The sequence below is a fragment of the Acanthochromis polyacanthus genome, chromosome 1 (assembly GCF_021347895.1).
Source record: "Acanthochromis polyacanthus isolate Apoly-LR-REF ecotype Palm Island chromosome 1, KAUST_Apoly_ChrSc, whole genome shotgun sequence".
Lineage (NCBI taxonomy): Eukaryota > Metazoa > Chordata > Actinopteri > Pomacentridae > Acanthochromis > Acanthochromis polyacanthus.
Window position 1 is genome coordinate 43,098,952 of NC_067113.1, and position 23,235 is coordinate 43,122,186.

At 37.2% G+C, this 23,235-nt stretch overlaps 1 protein-coding gene across 1 annotated transcript in view; it reads right to left on the bottom strand.

Annotated features, from left to right (window-relative positions):
* The window catches only part of LOC110966716 (ankyrin repeat and BTB/POZ domain-containing protein BTBD11-A-like), a 268,915-nt gene extending 248,494 nt beyond the window's left edge, over positions 1 to 20,421 (bottom strand). The window contains 1 exon segment of the mRNA XM_051951931.1: positions 19,197 to 20,421. Coding sequence (XP_051807891.1) covers positions 19,197 to 20,061 — 865 coding nt within the window. The 5' untranslated portion in view covers positions 20,062 to 20,421.
* Positions 20,422 to 23,235: the final 2,814 nt, after the last annotated feature.

A 23,235-nucleotide genomic window follows, 5' to 3' on the forward strand; every position in this document is an offset into this window, starting at 1 on the left:
TCTGTTTGTCCGTGTCCGTTTTAGTGACCACAGTCTGCGCTCTACATGACTTACTTGTTATGATATACTTTACAAAAACTGCTGACCTGTTCTAATGTTTCAGTGTTGCTCATCTGAAATGTTTTTCTGGTGCTTAAAATATTTTTTGTTTGTTACTCCGCCAAGGAACGACAGATTTATGTGACGATTGCGTATGTTTGTCTGTCCGACTGTTCGCAAACATTACTCAAAAACGGAGCAACGGATTTGGATGAAACTTTTAGGAAAGGTCAGAAATGAAAACGACCAACTGATTAGATTTTGACAGTGATGCGGCTTATAGTCTGGATCCACGGATTTGTTAAAGATTTCTGTTTCAATGCAAGATGACGCAAGAATTAGCCGCTATTCCCAGCAACTAGAGCAAACTAAACATGGTACGTTCACAGACATGACGCTAATCTGGATATTCTGCTTTCTTCTAGTGAAATGATTCATACATGCATGAAAGTCGTTAGCATTCATGACTTTTCTGAAGAACTGATCAATGTCGTGATGCATGTAACGGCTTTGTTCACATTTTCGGCAGAGTTCTGACTTACGGTGGACCCCTGTAACTGTTTGACAAGATAAAATAAGCAGTGAATGCTATCCGTCACACACACACAGACATAACCTGTGGGTCTACTGCTCCTACACACTGTGTGCTTACTCAGTACTAGAATAAATACATGGAGAATACTTTGACGAACATATTCTGTGACGAGCCCATTTTAAATTACTACAACTCCAGGAGTAACTGGGGTCACAAGTCTGTAGCACCGTTATTTTTCAGGCAAAGAGAATGAAACGTTCCCAAATCCTTCAAATGACTTAAAGAACGACTATCTGACAGACAGATAATTGTTGACAGACTCCGTAAACACTCAGCTTACGTCCACATCACAAAGGTGAGATTACAGCTACTGCTTTTCCTAATTAATTCAGCATGATTTCATATTACTAATTACAGGATGTTGATTCCACCATATCAGTGAGAAGATCACACCACAAATTGGGCAGATAATGAGGGAACAACGTGTTGCTAGAAGGGCTGCAACTAATGACTCTCCAAATTATCAATTAATCTGTTTGATTTTTTAAAAGTTCATCATTTATTGAGAACCCAAGGTAATGTCTGGCTTTGGCTTAACAGTCCAGTTTTTCCAATTTCTGGGTAACATCTGACAGAAAAGTCTTTTCCAAAATAACAGCGTGCCATCTCATTTCTTCAAACAGCTGTCACTGCTTCTTTCTGTCTGTAAGCTGGAGGAGAAGACTCAGACTGTATATTTAGAAGCTCTCCTTGGTACATAACTTACAAGTATTACACAAGCATTACACAATTCAATGCAGACAGACAAATGATGGGCTCTTAGTAAGCCTTGTGGATAAAACTGTGTAAAAGAGATGCAACACCGCCGGCCACCAGCTGACAGACATCATCTGTGAGGTGTTTTTATGTGAAATCATCCAATTGGTGGTGTTCGGCTCTTAATCTCTTTTTGATCCTTTAAAACCAACTTATCGCAGCTCACCCACGCTTAAATTACAGCCCCACAAGTAAACCAAAAGGTCACTGGCCTTTGGTTGGATCGGTTTTCTGTCAAAGTGCAGAATGAAAACTAATTAATTGCAAAGCGTTGCTCCTCTCTGAACTGGGTTTAACTGTGGACAAGCGAAAAAAGGCGATGTGAAAAACCTTTCTTGGCGATTCTGGCAAAGCTTTTAATCACTCCTGCTAGAACATGAGTGGACAGACTGGTGGAAGCCAAGTGAGCATGTTGTAGTTTGGAGTAATCGCTGCTTATAGAGGCCGCTGGGAGACGTCGACTACCGATCAGCGTTCACATTGAGCAGAAATGTGACCCTTCACCAACACCCGGGTCTACAGGAAGGCAACAACGAAGCAGACTGCAGACACGCTGAGGTCAACTGAAGCCACCACACACAAAAACATAAAAGACTTTGTAGAGACACATGAAGGCCTTCCTGTTTGTCAAGCTCTCAAAGTTTACAGGAAACCAGGTCTACTGGGGAGAAGACAAAGTGTCAGCTTACAGAGAAAGACCAGAGCAATGGTAATTAAGTCAAACATCATGTAGACCTTTTTTTCTGCTCGATACAAAAAAGATTTGCATGATTTTCCTTTTCTATACTCAACCCTGTAAGAGCCACATACAGAAAATAAAATGAGCAACAGAAAAACAAACAAAAAATTATACATATATATCTAGATAGATATACAATATGTAAAAAAAATTAGCAAAAGAAATACAATATAAAATATTTTTTTCAGAATTACATATACACACAAACATATATAATTTATTTTTAAAAATAAAAACACCCTATGTATATCTATATTTTTAGTTTCCCTTTATTTATGTTGCTAATTTGTTCATATATATATATATAATTTATTTTTTACATTTATTTTTAAAACTAACAAAATTAACAAGAAATTATATATATAAGATATAATTTTTTTGCTTCATTTTATTTTTTTGTTAATTTTTTCTTCTATATACACATATATACATATATTTTTGTTTCTTTTTGCTCATTTATATATGCATATACATATGTATATATAAAATATATGTATACAGTCAAGCCTGAAATTCTTCATACCCCTAACAAATTTTAAGTTGGTTACTTTTAAATGTAAATAAAAGCTGAGAAAATATTTTTTTCTACGATGATGCATCTTGTACAACATCTTATCTTAACTTTCGGTCAAAATCAGCTCGGGGTATGAAGAATTTCAGGCTTTATATATTGCATATATATATATATATATATATATATATATATATATATACACAGTATTAGTAAATAATTTAAAAAAACTCAAACTGATGTATTCTTGCAACAGTGGGTTTTACAGGGTTAATCTGTGTGATAGAACATCATCATTACATCATTTATTACATCATGGATGTAATAAAGGAACTTTGGTGACATGCAGGCTCCACGTTGACAGAAAAATGACCGAGAAACAGGAGAGAAACGCAGAAAAGAAAGATTCCTGTTGCAAAAAGAAACATCAATTTTATGAAAATATTTCAACTACAGAAAGGATGACCCTGATCAGGTACTCTGTAAGCAGCGTCTCACACGACAAAGAGAGACAAAACTGATTTTTGGAGCACCACAAAGCTCCGTGTGACGAGTGCAAAGCCAGATGTGAATGCCCTCCAACCAAAGGGGGGAAAAAGAAATATTGTAGATGTCTTGGCCAGTGAAACACCAAGTAGGAAAGGCTCCAAATGTCTTTTTTTAATTCTTTTTTTTAATTTAATGTCGAGTCACTACCCTACAAATTCATCCTAGTCATTGCAGAAAGACTTATCCTTTCCAGATAAAGTTATTTATGCCGTCTCATGAAAAACGTCCAATGTGGTGCAACGCTACAGGAGAGGGAGTGTAATCATTTGTTGTTTATTTACCACTGACCAGTTTCTGTTCCAAGAAAAGAAAAACCTAATTCAAAAGCTCATTATTTCCAGAGCTGATTAATCTTTGAATATAGCAAGGAAAACCCCAGGAACACTGATGAAAGAACTGTTGAATGAATGACAGATTGCAGAAGAGGAAGTCCTCAGACGTCCGTCAGCTACCACCCAGAGGCTTGGATGCTTCGACCGTACTCACAGATTTATCCACTTTTGGAAAATATACAATCACAGAGAAGTGAAGAGCATTTCAATTTCAGTTTATCTCAGCAGGAAAGATGGATATTTTGAAGTACAGTTAGAGCAGAGGCTCCAAACAATCGCATGAATGCAGGAAGGAAATTTCATATTTATGATGTAAATGCAACAACTCCAGGAGTCTGTAGTAAGCGTGTGATATAATATCAGAGGGAGGATAATAAGTGCAGTGGGAGGCTGTGATTGATGCCTGCTGCGTTTAAAAACAACTCATTAGTGCTGGAACAACGGAAACCCTCCGTCCAACCGAATGACTCAACGGCAATACAATAAATAACCAAACTAACCAAGAATATGTTGCGATTGTATGCATTTCATAACTGATTTAATCAATCGTTAAATTCAAGTAAGCAATCAAACAGCGAGTTTTGTATCTTTTTCCTTTGATCAAAGTGCCCACATACAGCTATTGTAATGCTAAATTCTTTTGGCAGCATGTTGGTTTCGAGTTAGAAAATCTCCTCATAAGAGCGTAGAAAAACAACCGCAGACGGTTCCAAGTGATAGCGTTTGTGTTGCAGCCAACAGTTTAAAAAGCAATCATGAAAGTCCCAGAAAGACAAAAGCAATCTCTGACTCAGTAAATGAGGGTGTGATTTTTTCAGGCCAACATCCTCATTCTCCGTCCAAGAATGACTCCGGCGTTACAGCAAGTCAAATATTTCACAACTCGTCAGCGGCTTGACTCATACAACGTCTCCCTTTAAAAGCAGGTCAATGGCTTTAGTTCCCATTTGTGAGAAAAAAAATCCAGTCCAGCTGGGATTTATTTTATTAAAAACAACCATACTAGGACTGTTTTCTGAAAGCACAGTGAAGATGTTTTGGATGACAGACACCAAAAAAAAAAAATAGTTTGCGCTTAAGGTGCGATAGAAAGCATATTTAAAGAACACAGAAAATAACCACAGGGTCAGTGCAACAGCGACTGTACGGTGGGACCCTGAAAACGTCGAGACGAGGTGGAAAATATAAAGTATAGCTGACAAGACATAACGTGGTTTTCACCGCAGATGCAAGCAGCTTGATTTAGACCTCACAGCCTTGCAGACTACGTGATCGAACACAGTAGCTCGACTTTTCACTTTGACTTTTATCTTCAGTTGATCTTTGGTTGTGGTGTCACTGAAGGTGCTTTACACCAAAGAGATAGTCATCATGAAAATGAGTGACAAGGCCATGCTTTATTGAACTCATATTGTGACATTAACATGCAATTTTAACACCAGACAGGTACACAAATAGGATAAATGTTGAATATAGTGTCTGGATAAAGTGTTTTTACCATTTATTTACCATATATTTGCAACTGGTCTAATCAAACACGGCATATATAAACTGAAAGAAGCTACAGTTAAGCTACAGTTAAAGATATACAGCTAAACTTTCTATGCCACGAGATAAGGAGCATACTTGATGCAAACAGTAATTAAAGCTGCAAGCAGCGTTGATCAGGTTCTCACAATCCAAGCATGTCCAGACATGAGTGTGTTTAGGCCCAAGTATCTGGTGAAGGCCGGACTCTGATCACACATATAAACTGTGTTTGTGTCTTTAGTGGACGATTTTATGTCTTTAGTAAACGATTTTATGTCACTAGTGGATGATTTTATGTCTTTAGTGGACGATTTTATGTCTTTAGTGAACGATTTTATGTCACTAGTGGATGATTTTATGTGTTTAGTGGACGATTTTATGTCTTTAGTAAACGATTTTATGTCACTAGTGGATGATTTTATGTCTTTAGTGGACGATTTTATGTCTTTAGTAAACGATTTTATGTCACTAGTGGATGATTTTATGTCTTTAGTGGACGATTTTATGTCTTTAGTAAACGATTTTATGTCACTAGTGGATGATTTTATGTCTTTAGTGGACGATTTTATGTCTTTAGTGAACGATTTTATGTCACTAGTGGATGATTTTATGTGTTTAGTGGACGATTTTATGTCACTAGTGGATGATTTTATGTCACCAGTGGACGATTTTATGTCACCAGTGGACGATTTTATGTCACCAGTGGACGATTTTATGTCACTAGTGGACAATTTTATGTCACTAGTGGACGATTTTATGTCACCAGTGGACGATTTTATGTCTTTAGTGGACGATTTTATGTCTTTAGTGGACGATTTTATGTTTTTAGTGGACGATTTTATGTCTTTAGTGGACGATTTTATGTCACTAGTGGACGATTTTATGTCACTAGTGGACGATTTTATGTCACCAGTGGACGATTTTATGTCACCAGTGGATGATTTTATGTCAGTAGTGGATGATTTTATGTCTTTAGTGGACGATTTTATGTCTTTAGTAAACGATTTTATGTCACTAGTGGATGATTTTATGTCTTTAGTGGGCGATTTTATGTCTTTAGTAAACGATTTTATGTCACTAGTGGATGATTTTATGTCTTTAGTGAACGATTTTATGTCACTAGTGGATGATTTTATGTCTTTAGTGGACGATTTTATGTCTTTAGTAAACGATTTTATGTCACTAGTGGATGATTTTATGTCTTTAGTGGACGATTTTATGTCTTTAGTAAACGATTTTATGTCACTAGTGGATGATTTTATGTCTTTAGTGGACGATTTTATGTCTTTAGTGAACGATTTTATGTCACTAGTGGATGATTTTATGTCACTAGTGGATGATTTTATGTGTTTAGTGGACGATTTTATGTCACTAGTGGATGATTTTATGTCACCAGTGGACGATTTTATGTCACCAGTGGACGATTTTATGTCACCAGTGGACGATTTTATGTCACTAGTGGACAATTTTATGTCACTAGTGGACGATTTTATGTCACCAGTGGACGATTTTATGTCTTTAGTGGACGATTTTATGTCTTTAGTGGACGATTTTATGTTTTTAGTGGACGATTTTATGTCTTTAGTGGACGATTTTATGTCACTAGTGGACGATTTTATGTCACTAGTGGATGATTTTATGTCACTAGTGGATGATTTTATGTCTTTAGAGGACGATTTTATGTCTTTAGTGAACGATTTTATGTCACTAGTGGATGATTTTATGTCACTAGTGGATGATTTTATGTGTTTAGTGGACGATTTTATGTCACTAGTGGATGATTTTATGTCACCAGTGGACGATTTTATGTCACCAGTGGACGATTTTATGTCACCAGTGGACGATTTTATGTCACTAGTGGACAATTTTATGTCACTAGTGGACGATTTTATGTCACCAGTGGACGATTTTATGTCTTTAGTGGACGATTTTATGTCTTTAGTGGACGATTTTATGTTTTTAGTGGACGATTTTATGTCTTTAGTGGACGATTTTATGTCACTAGTGGACGATTTTATGTCACCAGTGGACGATTTTATGTCACCAGTGGATGATTTTATGTCAGTAGTGGATGATTTTATGTCTTTAGTGGACGATTTTATGTCTTTAGTAAACGATTTTATGTCACTAGTGGATGATTTTATGTCTTTAGTGGGCGATTTTATGTCTTTAGTAAACGATTTTATGTCACTAGTGGATGATTTTATGTCTTTAGTGAACGATTTTATGTCACTAGTGGATGATTTTATGTCTTTAGTGGACGATTTTATGTCTTTAGTGAACGATTTTATGTCACTAGTGGATGATTTTATGTGTTTAGTGGACGATTTTATGTCACCAGTGGATGATTTTATGTCACCAGTGGACGATTTTATGTCACCAGTGGACGATTTTATGTCACCAGTGGACGATTTTATGTCACTAGTGGACAATTTTATGTCACTAGTGGACGATTTTATGTCACCAGTGGACGATTTTATGTCTTTAGTGGACGATTTTATGTCTTTAGTGGACGATTTTATGTTTTTAGTGGACGATTTTATGTCTTTAGTGGACGATTTTATGTCACTAGTGGACGATTTTATGTCACTAGTGGACGATTTTATGTCACCAGTGGATGATTTTATGTCAGTAGTGGATGATTTTATTCCATATTTTCAAAATTTTTAATAAGATTTCTCATAATGATGAATTAATCTGCATTAATGCGTCAATTTTGAAAGCCCTAGTTAAAATCCAAAGGGAAACTCCACTTTCTGCACTGCCAGATGTCATCAGGGTTAAGTGAGAAAACATGTTTCTTCTACTAATTTGGATGAACTGGCCAATTGATGCATCTTGTGAGGCTGTTAACACCCGCTGGCATTACTCAGACTCTCTTTACAAAGGAGGGGAAAAAAGCTTTAAACGTCCCCTTTTCTTGAAATACAGCTAGAAACTGCTTCTGAAGTTCAAATTATAGTTCAAATGTAGGTTGAGTACAAGGTCTGGCGATGTTCGTTGCTATAGAAGATCCCTACAAGATATAAGTGCTGAAATGCGTGTTTGTGCTGTTGACAGATAACATCAATAAACGCAGTATGCTCTGACAGCCGCTGTCACAAGTTGCTTCAACATCAAAGACTCGCGACATTGAGGATTCATCTCTCCATAACGCTGTGTATTTGTCAAACTTGGACTGCACCATCGGGTCATTTTGACATCGCAGCATTGTTGCCACGGATTTATTTCCCGCTCACAGAAGTGTGAGTGTCGGGTGAACTCATCAGCCACATCTAACTGTGATAGCGACCGGCTAACCTGCTGTACAGCCATCACACCAATAGCAAGAGTCAAGTGTCAACAGAAGGAGAGGCTTTACACACCACGGCTCCAGCACGTCTTTTAAACTCAGTGTGACAAATACACAAAGTGAAAATGGAGATCATGTGAAAATGCAAAGATGTTAAATGAGAACCAACACACAAAGATTTTTTTTTTTTTAAATGTAGCCTGAGTGCATCCAGAACACTGATGTCTTATTACAGCTATGATTCAGCCTTGATTCAACTCCCCAAAAGCAACAAAACTGATAACACATGCCCTAGTTTGTGAAATGCAAATAATATTCAGTACTGAAACATTTGTAGAATAGACAGCCTAAATTACGATTTGGTATATGGGTCAATATATAATTGAGGGACTTTTTGTATCATAGTTGACATTTTTGCTGTTTTCAGGTCTAAAATCAACATGGCCGCCTATAACCAAACACCACATGGCATTTTATAGAAAGATTCTGCTAAATAGTATATATACAACTGAGAGAAATTGAAAGTTATTTATAAAGATATTGTAGTAAACCTGTTAACATGCCATAAATCCACACTTAACTCACACACTACTTTATATTAAATAACTCAGAAAGCCTTGGAGTCTTGCCAGTCTTTTCTTCAGGAGGAAATGACATCATGTGGAGCAGGTCATGTGATCTGGAATGACACACTTCCATGAGAGGTGTTTTGTAATGGTGAACTTAGCTGAAAGGATACAATTTGTTATTTTCCATATAAAATTTGATATATTGCCAAAAAAAATATCTGTCATGATCATTTCAACTTAATAAAAAGAACACAATCAAAACTATTTTTGAATAAACTCATTTTATTATTGTTTAATTAATTAGAAGATGGTTATGAAATTCGACAGTAATTTAGTTGAGATTTTAGTGATATCCAGTCATTTATTAATAGGTAATTCCATAATAAATAATTATGGAATTTGTAAAGACATGATCATATCGAACATGAAAAACATTGTGTTTTTTTAACCTTTAACAAAAGTGTATGCAAGATATATAGCATGGACTTCAAAAGTCCCTCTGTTATATATTGACCCTTATTATCTCGACTACTATTGCATCTTAAATCCTAGACAGCAGTACACTTTCACAAAGAAAACGGGAAGAAATCAGTTGAGTAATTGAACCAGCGGCACTTACAGAAGTATTGCACCTACACAAAATTCTGAGGCACTAGTACTTTACTTGGGTATTATCTTTGCTACATTTCAGAGGAAAATATTGTCCTCTCTACTTTGGTCAGATTAAGACAGTTTTACACATCAGAGTTTCATTAAATGCTTTTTTTGGGCTGGAAAATGAAAAAAAAATATTGTCGAAAAGAAATGTCAAAGCATGAGTAATACACGATAATGAGGTAATTCGAGCTCACTGATTATCTTTTAAGTATAAAATGACCCATTTATGTCTCAATCTTATGTTGTCATTAAAAACAGAGTCGTGTAAAAATGTTCTTCACAGCCTGCAGTTTTCCTGATCATCCAAGTAGGCACTTATTGTTGTGGGTGTGCACAAAAGTACTGACAACAAGGACAAGTGATGAAACAAGTTGCTTTGCCTCATAAGGAGAGTCCACAGGTCTGAATGTCTAGAAGACATATCTCAGTCACGCTGAGTGATCAGATCAAACATGCTGACGTGGAACTACGAGAGGCCGGTATTAATAATGAATGAGAGGAGTTATCTTTATTCTCTCCAGGTCCCTGGTGTTTCCCGTTACTAATTCCTAATCTTAATGACGACCAGATAAGCACAAGTGTTAATTAAAGAGAGCTGCATGGTAATTATATCTCTGAGGGACCTGCGCCAATGCCCCCTCAGCACCACCTCCTCCAGCTCACGCTCCAGCATGGCCTCCCCTCCCTCGCATCTCGGATCCCTCGCAGCATTAAGCATCCGACGCTCTCACACTCCTCCGATTATCTCATCCTGACCCAGTGCGTTCACCTACTTTCTGAAAATGGAAGGGGATCCACGCTCCAATGACACGGAAGCAATAACGTATTTTGGGCTGGTCTCGGATGGGTTTGGAATCCCTACCAATGAAGAAGCATATGAAATTAAAGTCAATATTTTCACAAGGCACCAGCATGGAGGGAAACCAGAAATAGACGCAGCTCATGAAACTACTTCACCATCTCCGATTGCTGCTGAAACGGGGTGGAGGTGTGTGTGGGAGCGGCCCTTTTTGCTCTTATGAAATTATCATGACATGAAAATCCATCACAACCGAACTCGGCTGCCCGAGTGTTCGCATCTCCACCAGAACGACAGCAATCTGTCAGCTCATCTGCCAGTCTCCCCCCAAGGAGAGCGGAAAATAACAACAGACCGGACAACAAAAGACTTTGCCAGAATCATGCGGTTATGAGTTGAGCTTATTAAAAACCACAGTGGAAAACAACAAATATGCAAACACGAGCTGAGCCCGCCCCCCCAGCAGAAAACACAGAAGAACATGGTGTGAAAGACGGAGAGCGAAGGAGGAGGCGCAGCAGACACCCCGCTGCTAATTTAATAGACTGACTATAGCCGGCTATGCAGTTCCATTATGTTGTGTCATCTGTCCTGCGGAGGTTGGATCGGTTCCTTGGGGAAGGTCACGGCAAATGACAGACATTATCAGATACAATCAAGTCATTGGGGATTCCAAATTTAAACGCCACCCCAGCAGGTTTGGAAGCTGATGACAACGCCGTTTGTTTCCAACGTCGCTTGTCATTAGATGGTTTTACATGACTGACAAGGTGTTACCAAAGTCCTCAGGCAAGACCCATCGCTCAGCAGCCATCTTGGTAGCAGCCTCAGGCGGCTATTCTAGGCTAACAAAGCAAGATCTCTATGTATAAGGGAAGAAAACCAGAACTGCAGTTTTAGTGGTTATAAAACTGCGTGTATCGAATTAGCAGAGTCAAATCTGATGAAGTATGACAGACGGACGGATGGACAGACTGAAGGACAGATTTTTTTCTGTAATTGGGTCTTAAAATTTTCAATCCAGATTTTTCAATATTGTTCTCCAAAACCACTCAAAATATTCTACAAATCATTCAAGTGAGCATTTTTTGATGATCCACCTCACATACAAGAGTCATGGAGCGACATTATTATGACGCGAGTTGTTTTCTGGACATCTGATAATGCAACATTAACATATGCCCTCTTTTTGCTCTGTTTTTGATCTCCACCATCTCATGAGTGACTTTTTAGCAGCTAAATTCTCCAGTACGTTCAGTAGCAAGCTGTTTGGTGCTAAGCGCATAATGTATAGGAGGGTTTTTAGACGGTTTTCCCGAAAACGACTCCCTGCTAGAAAACCAAAACAATGAGCCGATTCTCATCACAAAGCCCTCTTTTTGCTCCGTTTTTGGTCTCCACCATCTCATGAGTGACTTTTTAGCAGCTAAATGCTCCACTATGTCCAGTAGCAAGCTGTTAAATGCCGTTTGGTGCTAAGTGTATAATGTATAGGAGGGTTTGTAGACGGTTTTCCCGAAAATAACTGCCTGCTAGACAACCAAAACAATGAGCCGATTCTCGTCACAAAGCCCTCTTTTCGCTCCGTTTTTGGTCCCCACCGTCTCCTGAGCGACTATTTTGCAGCTAAATTCTCCAGCATGTTCAGTAGCAAGCTGTTAAATGCTGTTTGGTGCTAAGCACATAATGTATAGGAGGGTTTTTAGACGGTTTTCCCGAAAACGACTCCCTGCTAGAAAACCAAAACAATGAGCCGATTCTTGTCACAGAACCCTGTAAAGATGAATGAAGCCACAGAATCAGGTAATTGTCTGTTCACGTTCATCACAGCAAACAACGCGTTACACAAGAGATTCTCAAAATAGCAATTACAGCCACTTTAGCTCTTACCTTAACTGTTGCATGTGTGTGTTGGACACTCAGTTTGGCAGCACTCCCAGACTAAAACACCAGACTCAGTAGAGGGGATATCCCAATGGAGGAGCCCCTCTGTTCTCACACCACCAACCAAAGCCGTGCACACCTCCCACTGGACGTTGTTAGAGGATGCCTTTACCATAGCTGTGGCGTTTGTAATTCTACAATTCCTTCTCATCTAGTTACCTAGTAATGAATCAGGCGGACTGGACGAGGAGTTTCAACTAAACAAACCCTCTGCAGCCTCTCGAAAAGGATGCATTTTGGTCATTTGGTTAACAGTCAGGATGGCACCTCCTCCTTACTGATTACATTCAAGCATATAGAATGTAAGAAAATGGAATGGAAGTGTAAATATCCTTGCCTAGAGGAGGCCGACTGGCTCAAACGCCTTTAAGGGCACACACACTGGCAGAATATGACGGACTGCTAGAACAACCACCCTCATTATTTTCTATGTGCACACCACACACTCGTTGTTGCACCCAGCAAGAGTAATGGCTGTACCTTCCAGGAGACCACCCTTATTATATTTAGCGCACCTTTGCTACTTCTTCTGCAGTGTGTTTTACAGTCATCATTTGGCATGAATTAAATGTGCATAATAGGTAGTCAGATAAATGCACAAATACAACAAATATCAACACTAGAAATGTTGTCAAAGAGAGGCAGACGAATGAACGTGACAATTTTGCATCTTTTTTGGTAATTTTGCATTTTTATGGGCAAATTTCACATCTTCTTTTGGTAATTTTGCATCTTGTGGTAATTTTGCATCTTTTCCTGGTAATTTAGCATTTTAAAGGGACAATTTTGCATCTTTATGGACAAATTTCATGTGTTTTTGTGGTAATTTTGCATCTTTTTGTGGCATCCAGAGAGCACAGGTCTCTGCCAAGGCTGCTCATTTCCGAGGACTGAAACCTTGGAAAAATTTCTGGCAGAAATCACAGCACCACAGAATGTGCCCATTTAATGTAGATGTACCCACAAACACACTGAGCACAGGCGTGTGTTATGCATGTGTACGTTATGTACAGATACCGAATTGCGTGACCTAAATATGAAGCAGGCGGTGGGAATTGATGGGACTGAGAAACACCCCCAATTTAATCAATTGTTCCTTGTATGACTTCCAGCAGATAAGTCCCAATAAGTCCACAGCGGTGGATTTGTAGTAGGATCACAATCATGTGATCAGCAGCAGGCAATGAGCTGCTTTAGAGATAGATATGATAGATAAGATAGATATAGACAGAGATAGATATACAGTATACACATCCATACAGAGAGACAAAAATTGCAAAGAAAGGCAGATAGATATTTATACATCTATATGTATTGATAGATGACAGATAGATAGATGATAGATAAAACACTGAATAATAATAATAATAAATTACACTGATGATGTACTTTTGCAACAGTGGGCTTTACACAGTTAACCCTCCTCATTTACAGGCACCAAAAAACATTGTTTCCTTGAATCTAAAAATTCAGCAAAAAAATTCCCCAAATTTCAGAAAATTCGCAAAACCTTCAGGAAGAAAATTCCAATAATACCTTAAAAGTTTCTCTTAAAAGTTGCATTAAAAAAAATCCCCCAAAATTTGGCAAGAAAATTCTTGTGAATATTTTTAAAAATTGAGCAAAAAACTTCCAAAAAAAATCCTAAAAATATCTAAAGTCATTACATATATATCAGTAAAACTTCTGATATTTTCTTTAAGATCACCAAAAAAAAAAAAAAATCAACCAAAATCCAGCGAACTTCTGAAAGAAGCATTTTTAACATTTCTTTTTTTACACCAAAAAGTGTTCAAAAAAATACCCAAAAATGTTGAAAATGTGGACATCAGAAGTTTCACTGTAAATTTTTTTTTTTTTTTCCCCACATTTTCAAACTTTAAACTGGGTCAATTCTGACCGTAGGATAACATGAGGGTTAAATAATTCACAAGATCAAAAACAAACGCTTCATTTGTTCTTTTAGCAGCTGGTCCTCCACCCTCCACAGCTAACCGGATCATAGCTGTGACCAGTTTCAGACCAACGGTGGCTATTGATATTAGTAAGACCTGGAAGATTTTAGCAGCTTAAATCTCTAAAAATACATTTCCTTTCCAGCCCTTTTCACTCACACTGTCTTTCTTCTGCAGTACTAAACGTTAGAAATTCTGTTCGGACCGCTCAGGTCGGACAGCAGCATGTACCTCTGGAAAAGAAACGCTTCAGTTTTGCCCTGCTCATTAGTCAGAGCAAAGAGGCTGTCACGTTTGGTCAGTGGGAGTGCAGCGCAATGTGGATTTAGTCATTATGTGCTGTATTGCTTTGGTTCCTCAGGCGAAATTTTTAGACAGGAGGCAGAGTTTCTCACCCTGAATATCATTCCTGCTACCAAAACTACACAAAAAATAAAGAAAAGAGAAAACTCACAGACACCTGAACGAATGAGTGTTAATGTGTGATAAAGCTGCTTCATTAAAATGCTGCACATGTGGCGATTTAAACTGAAATGATGCCATTTTAGGTGTCGTGAAACAACGCAGCTTCTTGAAATGTTTGACAAAACAGAGTGGGTCAGGAAGGGGGGAAAAAAAACAGCACATTTTCAGTGTTAGCCTGTCACAGAATGACATCATGCTGCTTTGTGTGAGTGCACATGGGAGCCTCCTCTGCACCACCAGGAAACGATGTGGAGGAGGAGGAGAGGAGGGGGATGAGGAGAACCGCTTCAAGACAAAGCGGTCGTGTACGACGGCGGGCCGGATCTCAGCGTAAAATAAAGACAGACACGAGGAGGAGTGAGGAGCGGTATATTTAGTTAACCCACTTATCTGATAGGCAGCAAGTGGAATCAGTTGAACCTCAGGGTTTTATATCACTGCGGGCTGAGGATCTTTGCGTTATTGGATGGAATAGACAAAAAAGTAATCTGAATGCCTCAGTTAATGCTCTTGGAAGCTACAGTTACCTCTTTTTTTTACTATTTCTTTGATACTTTCTGATGGAAAAGGTGGATCTGTAATCAAGAAAAGAATAGGCAAATGAATAAATAATGAAGGTGATGCACTATCATACATTCTAATTCATTTTTATGTTTCTTCTGCAAATCAACGTTCATCTACCAACTATTTTTTCAGTTGGGTAAACATACAGTATAGTTGCGAGATTTTTGTATCAGTTATTTTAGTGATGTCAGTCATTTTTTATTAAAAACTGAGACAAAATGACAAAAATGGGACACAAAACGAGATAAAACGACAAAAATGAGACAGAACGACAAAACTGAGATACAAAACGACAAAAACGAGAAAGAAAACGACAAAACTGATACACAAAACAACAAAAACGCGACAGAAAACAACAAAACCGAGACACAAAATGACAAAAATGGGACGCAAAACGAGAGAAATCGACAAAAATGAGAAAACGACAAAACTGAGATACAAAACGACAAAAACGAGAAAGAAAATGACAAAACTGAGATACAAAACAACAAAAACGCGACGGAAAACAAGACTGAGACACAAAATGACAAAAATGGGACACAAAACGAGAAAAATCGACAAAAATGAGACGCAAAATGACAAAATTGAGACACAAAACATGGAGCAGGTCGTGATCTGGAATTAACACACTTCCTTGAGAGGTGTTGCTGTAATGGGGAACTTTGTGGAAAGTGATACAATTTGTTATTCTCCATATAAAATGTGATATACTGCCAAAAAATACATTTCTGAAAGATTAAATGAAAAATGCAGCTATAGTCCTGCAGTGATAAATGGTTGTTGTGATGATTTAAGCTCACAAATGAAGCCTTGAGGAACTTGAACACAAACTCTACAGATATTTTACTACTCAGAATACAGTGCTGCACATTTATCTACCAACTATTTTCTTCATAAATAGTTTTTTATACTTAATCTAAAAATTGTCAAACCCAGGATGTTCAGTTTCCTATGATCCAAGGAAATTCCCATTTTTCTCAAAAATATACCATCAAAATATAATTAAAGGTGTTTTTTCTCAATCAATCAACTCACTGTAATTGATATAAGATGTTATTGTTCCACATCACCAAGACCAAAGGTGGGAGACACAAAGAACAACCAATGACATTGAGTTTAAGGTCATTTCACATCACTGAGGGATATTTCGCGATCAATTTTTCCTCTGGTACAATCTTCTCCGGTGCTATAATGGATGAATCATTGACAAGACGGGATGCACGTGTGCAAGAAAGCCTCGAAACTAACCCAGGCATCTCCTCTTTTCACCTCAGCTAAGCTAAAGAAAACACAAAACGACAAAAGCAAGACACAAAGTGGCAAAAGCAAGACACAAAATGACAAATGAGACAAGAAATGAAAAAACGAGACACAAAATGACAAAAATGAGACAGGAAGCAACCAACCCAAGACAGAAAATGACAAAACCAAGACACAAAATGACAAAAATGAAACAGGAAACGACAAATCTGAGACGCAAAATGACAAAACTAAGACACAAAATGAAAAAGCCGAGACGCAAAATGACAAGTGAGACACAAAATGATAAAAATGAGACAAAAAATGAAAAAAATGAGACATGAAATGAAAAAACGAGACACAAAATGACAAAAATGAGACAGGAAACAACAAAACTGAGATAGAAAATGACAAAAACGAGACAGAAAATGACAAAAACGAGACAGGAAGCAACCAACACGAGAAAGAAAATGAGAAAAACGAGACAGAAAATGAGAAAAACGAGACAGAAAATGAGAAAAACGAGACAGGAAACGACAAAACTGAGATGCAAAATGACAAAAACAAGACAATAACAAACATGAGACACAAAATGACAAAAACGAGACACAAAATGACAAATCAAGACTGAACGACAAAACTGAGACACAGAATGATACAAACGACACCAAAAGCGACAAAAATTAGACACAAAATGACAAAACGAGGCACAAGTTGCAACAGCTAGCGACAGAGTTAGTTGCAATATGATTTTTTTTTTTTGTTCTTTCTGGTCAACATTGCTTTGCCCGGTTTGGCTCTCGGTTGCAGAATAACATTTCAAGTCCCTTCTGCTTTCTAGTTCCAGCCAACTCATTCAGGGCTGAGGATGAGAGGGCCGGCCCACACTGACAGCTTACACCTTCTGGAGTGAGACAGTAGCATCATCAACAAGGCCAGCGCACAAAACAAACAAAAACCTGCTTCTGCACAGTCACGGCACGCATATCGTGACCCTCGAATGCAAAAAGAAACACTCAATAGCGTTAGCATTGTTGCCTCTAATGACAGAATAGTTTCAAAAGACACTGAAGCTGGAGCTTGTTTGATCCTTTTCCACCATAAATACCGATTCTGAGTGCTGTAGCTGCAGGGCTTCGGTAGATAAAGATATTGTAGTCAGTTCTGGTTTCAGAGGAATGAGCTGAAGGTCGTAAATATTCAAGAAACTGTCAGCTCCTTTTGTTTGGGGGTGGAATTACACAGCAAATATCAGCAGTGGTAATTCCCCTGCATAATTATACAGTGTAGAGGTAAAGGGTACATTTACAGCATTTAAACATGTTACAAAATGTTTACTGAATTTATATCAATAATATATATGCGTGTGTGTGCATGTGATTTAATATATTAGAAATTATTTAAATAAATAATAAAATTATTTAATCAATTTGATACATGATACTATATATATATATATATATATATATATATATATATAAAATTTATTGTTATAAATTGTATTTTACAACATTTAAACAGACTTCTTTACTGAATTTAAACTAGCAAAATATATTGCTATTTCACAGATTTGTATTTTTTTAAGAATACGTATATTGAGAATTGAAAAATGGTAAATAATTTTTAAATTTTTTAATAAATGGTAATTTACAACATTTAAAGATACTTTTTTTACTGAATTTAAATCAGCAAAATATATTATTATTTTAAAGATATTTGTTGTTATTTGAAAGAAAAAATATAAAAATTGAGAATAGAAAAATGGTATTTTTTTTATTTTTATAAACAGTAATTTACAACATTTAAAAATATTACACTACTTCATACTGAATTTAAATCAGCAAAATATATTATTTTTTCAAGATATTCAGATTTATTTTTTTACTTATCTATTTCTCTTTATATTTACACATTTACTTCCTGATTTTTAAGAGATCTATTTATTTATCTTCATATTTATACGTTTATTTCCTGATTAACAGATTTTTTTATTATTTTTCTTTATATTTACACATTTATTTCCTGATTTTTAACAGTTTTATTTATTTATTTCTCTTTATATCTACACATTTATTTCCTCATTTTTAACAGATTTATTTATTGTGGCACTCGTGTGACGGAATTATTAACACTAAAGTACATCAATTTAACGGTACAAACTGTATTTTTTACATGTAATAAATGTAAATATTAAAAATATCACAACCTGTTTCCATTAGAAACCAGTAGAAACGGTGAAAACTGGTATTCTTTTTAAGAAATAAATGCCAAAAATAATCGCATTTTTCCAATAAATAACTGTGCAAGAGAAGAAAATGTAAATAAGTAAATAAAACACAGTTCTCCCCTGATTCAGTGCTGTATAAACGGGATCAAACTGTTTTGGAGCTTAAAGATGTTTACTGTCATGGTTTGACTGTTTTTTACCATAACATTTTTTACAGTCTATGCAGCTTAGCTGATTTTTTTAAAGGAATATTGTATGTTCCAGTTGAGTCACCCTTCTGCCTCGTTTCTAGACATTTCCTGAGACATGTGGACTCCACTGGTTGGTTGTTCCGGGGGGGGATCTGACTGATTTGACGCACAGAAGCCTCCAGCAGAGACCTTTTGGTGACCAGAGTGTCCACACATATTTAATGAATAAAAAATCTTTCTTACCGCTGGAGTTCTTGCCACAGATGAGGTGCTGGTAGGGCTGCAGCAGACCCCAGATCTCCGAGTCGTTGCTGATGGCTTGCTCCAGGGACTCCGGGGTAAACTTGGGGACCCCGTTGTCCCTCTCCACCAGCGCGCTGCGCAGGACGCGGCTGAACACCTCCCTGAACAGACTCTCCATGCAGGCGGCCAGGTAGATGGCGGCGTGCTCGTGGATCCGGAGCGCTACCCGGCTGTCCACCATCCACCTGAAGAATTTCCCCACGGAGAACACCAGCCCGCAGCGCGCCGACTTGCCCCGGCTGAACTTGTCCCCGGTGCTCATGTTGTAGAGGGACAGAGCGCTCAGAGCCGCCGTGATGCAGTTCACGGAGATGGTCCACGACAGCACCACCTTGATGGCGCTCTGGATCTCGTGCTTGGTGCACTTGGCGTAGCGCAGGCTGAGCCGCTGCGCCTCCCGGGCCACCCGCACCAGAGCGCGGCTGACGAGCCCCGACAGGCGCGCCAGGACCTCCGGCGGAGGGTCGCCCACCATCAGCTCCTCGTCCTTCCTCAGCGCGCCCTCCACCTCGCCCAGGCTCCACGGCACGTCCTCCAGCTCGGGCAGCTTGGCGCACTGACCCGAGCACTCCAGGATCTCCGTGTCCTCCGCCAGGACGGTGTTGACTGTGTCCAAACTGTTCTGTCTGCTGTGCATGGATTCCGTCAGATGCCAGCAGTTGCCCCCATGCGAGAAGGACTGATGCGTGTCGGAGCAGCACAGCGACACGCTGGACGACCTGACCGAGTCCGCGGCTCCACCATAACCAGAATCAAGCGTTAAATCCTCCAGCGTCCTCACGACTGTCTTACCCTTGCCTGCCATAACTGCACCGCATACTGTTGGGTATGCTTGGTCTCTCAGTTGAATAAAACCACAAACTCGCCCCGATGCCTTCCCTCCTCCGGGTGATTTGTATTCCCACGCGTAAAGAGCGACACGACGCGAGCGAGCATCCACTTTTCCGCTCCTCCAAGTGGCTGGACGTCCTCGGTCTCCTCCTTTCCACAACTTCAGACGCGTAACCTGACAGAGAGGGAGCGCACAAACCCTCCGCAGCGAGCAGCAGGCTGGACTCTGATGGAGGGGCGGGGCCTGGAGAGCCGCGGGCTGAGACGAGCCAATCAGCTGCTGGATCAGCTGTGAGTGGCAGGGACGAGCTACCTGCTGCTCCTCAGCACCACACCTGGATCACAACTGTACAAAAGAGGGAGATACAACTGTAGCTGCTATGCCAACCAGCCCACTGACACGATGGAAGCAGTAATGCAGACAAATGTCACGTCCAAATATAGACCAACCTTTTAATTTACATTTTATTGTCTTATTCTTCTGCCACAGAGGATAAATGGTGAGGAGGGGGCACACATAATCACAGCATTTTAGGTCAGAGAATTCATTTTTCTGAGGTAAATAAAGGTCATTTCCTTGCTTTCTGTCCGATAATTTATTGCTGCTTTTATGATTATAGAGGCAGCAGCTCTGTTTAGGTAATTGAAGGGTCTGTAAAAGCAGCTGAGATCAAAATAATTTGATTTTTACCAGAGTATTATCATGATTTTACTGTCATTCAAGTTAAACTGTGATGTGTTGAACAATTTACTGTCAGACTTATTTTACAAATTGTATTACAGATAACAGTAAAATCACAGAAAAAATGACTAAATTCCATAATTATATATAGATGTAATTTGATTTTTTTTAAAATGTAATTTAATGATTGTATTATATATATATATATATATATATATATATATATATATATGTATATATATATATATATATATATATATATATATAGTGCCATTATCAATATTTCAAATATCATTATTAGTTATGTTAAATTAAAAAATATCTACAGAATTATGTACATATAAATGTATTAATTTATATATATAAATGATAAATACTTTATTAAATTTTACTTAAATGTATTTAAATAAATGCTTATATATATATATATATATATATATATATATATATAGTTTATATCATTGTTACTTAAAAATATTATTAATTTATTTTTATTAAATTTATATATATAACTAAAATATTGTATCGAATTTATTGAAATTTAATTATATATGTAATTTACATATGTATGTAATGCAATATATGGTATACTATTATTATTAGTAGTAGTAGTAGTAGTAGTAGTATTTAAACATATATTAAATGTACAAAATAAATGATAATTTACAACATTTAAACAGACTTTTTAAACTGAATTTAAATCAGCTAAATGTTTTATTTTACAAATATTCACTGTTATTTTTTTAAAAGAAATGTGTACATTAAAGTTGAAAAATGGTAAATATTTTTACATTTCTTTAAATGGTCCATTCCAACTTTTAAACATTAGCTTTTTATTGAATTAAAATCAGCAAAATTTATTGTTTCTTTTTTGTTATAGATATTCATTTTTTAAAATGTGTGTTAAAAGTTGAAAAATTGTTAATATTTTTTACATTTTTTATAAATGGTGATTTATTACAGTTGAACATATTGATTTTTTATTTAATTTAAATCACCAAAATATATTGTTATTTTACAGATGTTTCATTGTTATTAGAAAAGAAAAAATATGTACATTTTGAATTGAAAAATGATAATTTTTTTCTTGGTTTTGAACGTTATCCACATCCTGTATTATATTTTTGTGGCATCGATTTTTTTTAAATACAGGGTTTATATATCTATTTTACTGTGTAATGACAAACTGTTTAAAATACCATCTTTCTGACTGTCTGAATGAAAAATACTGGCCAAAGCGGCTGCTTCTGGGCAGTTTGTCCACCACTGGTGATAATTTAAAGTAAGAAGTGAGTGTAGCTCCGCAGCAGGAGTCTTTAAGAACGCTATGATCTCTGAGACCGGGTCACTATGAATATTTTACTGCTCAGAGAACGTCCTCCAAGCTTCGTGAGACCTGCAGCTCCGTCTCCAGGTTCTGCTCCACTTCATCACAACGTCGCTGAGCCGATTTCTCCCCCAAAACCCAACGTTTCTGACAACAAAGTGTGAGTGAGCTGAATTCTGAGGACACGCTGAGAGGAACAGTTGGTGGAACGATGATTCACCCACTCTGCTGGGGCTTCTCCTTGTACATCTGAGCTGGACCACCATCTGTCCACGCTGCACGCCCTGCCAGAGGCCCTTTCACATTTTCTTAGGAAAGAAAAAAATGTACATTTTAACATTAAAATTCCAGCAGATGTGGTTGCCACAATACTGTAAAATATTTTCTACATTTATGATAAAGAAATGTATTGCTATTGTTGATTTTAGAGTTAAAAACGTGCTTCATTTCATATTTTACTGTAAAAAAAGTGTTTTTAACCTTTAAAAATTAGAAAATTTACGTGAAAATACCATATAAAATGAGGTTTGTGTAACTTACTGGAAAATATTACAGCATTTTTCCATTTTCAGCATGACAGTTAGTGTATTTAATGTTAAATTTATGTGTTTGTAGCAAAAATTGTGGTTAAAGCTGTCATTAATATTAAAGGATATGTTCATTATTAACAGAAAACTACATCAGTTTGACCAGCTATATTATTTACGTGGAATAAATGCAGAAAACAACAAGAAAAAAATATGACAGGAATGAGACATAAAACCACAAAAACAAGAAACAAAACAAAAGAGACAAAAAAGTTACAAAGCAACAAAAAAATGAACAAACGACAAAAATTAGACAAGAAATGACAAAGGCGAGAAACAAAATGACAAAAAAAACAGACAACACAAAACAACAAATGATACAAACAACACACGAAACAACAAATAAAGCAAACTGCAAAGTGACAAAAATAAGACAAAAAACACAAATGAGACAAAAAGGAAACAAAATAACAACATGAGACGAACAACACAAATAAACAAAAACAAGACAAAATATTACAAAAATGAGACAAAACAAAAACAGACAAAAAATTTGACAAAAAAATTATGAAGCGACCACAAAAATGGACAAAAACAATAAAAACAACCACA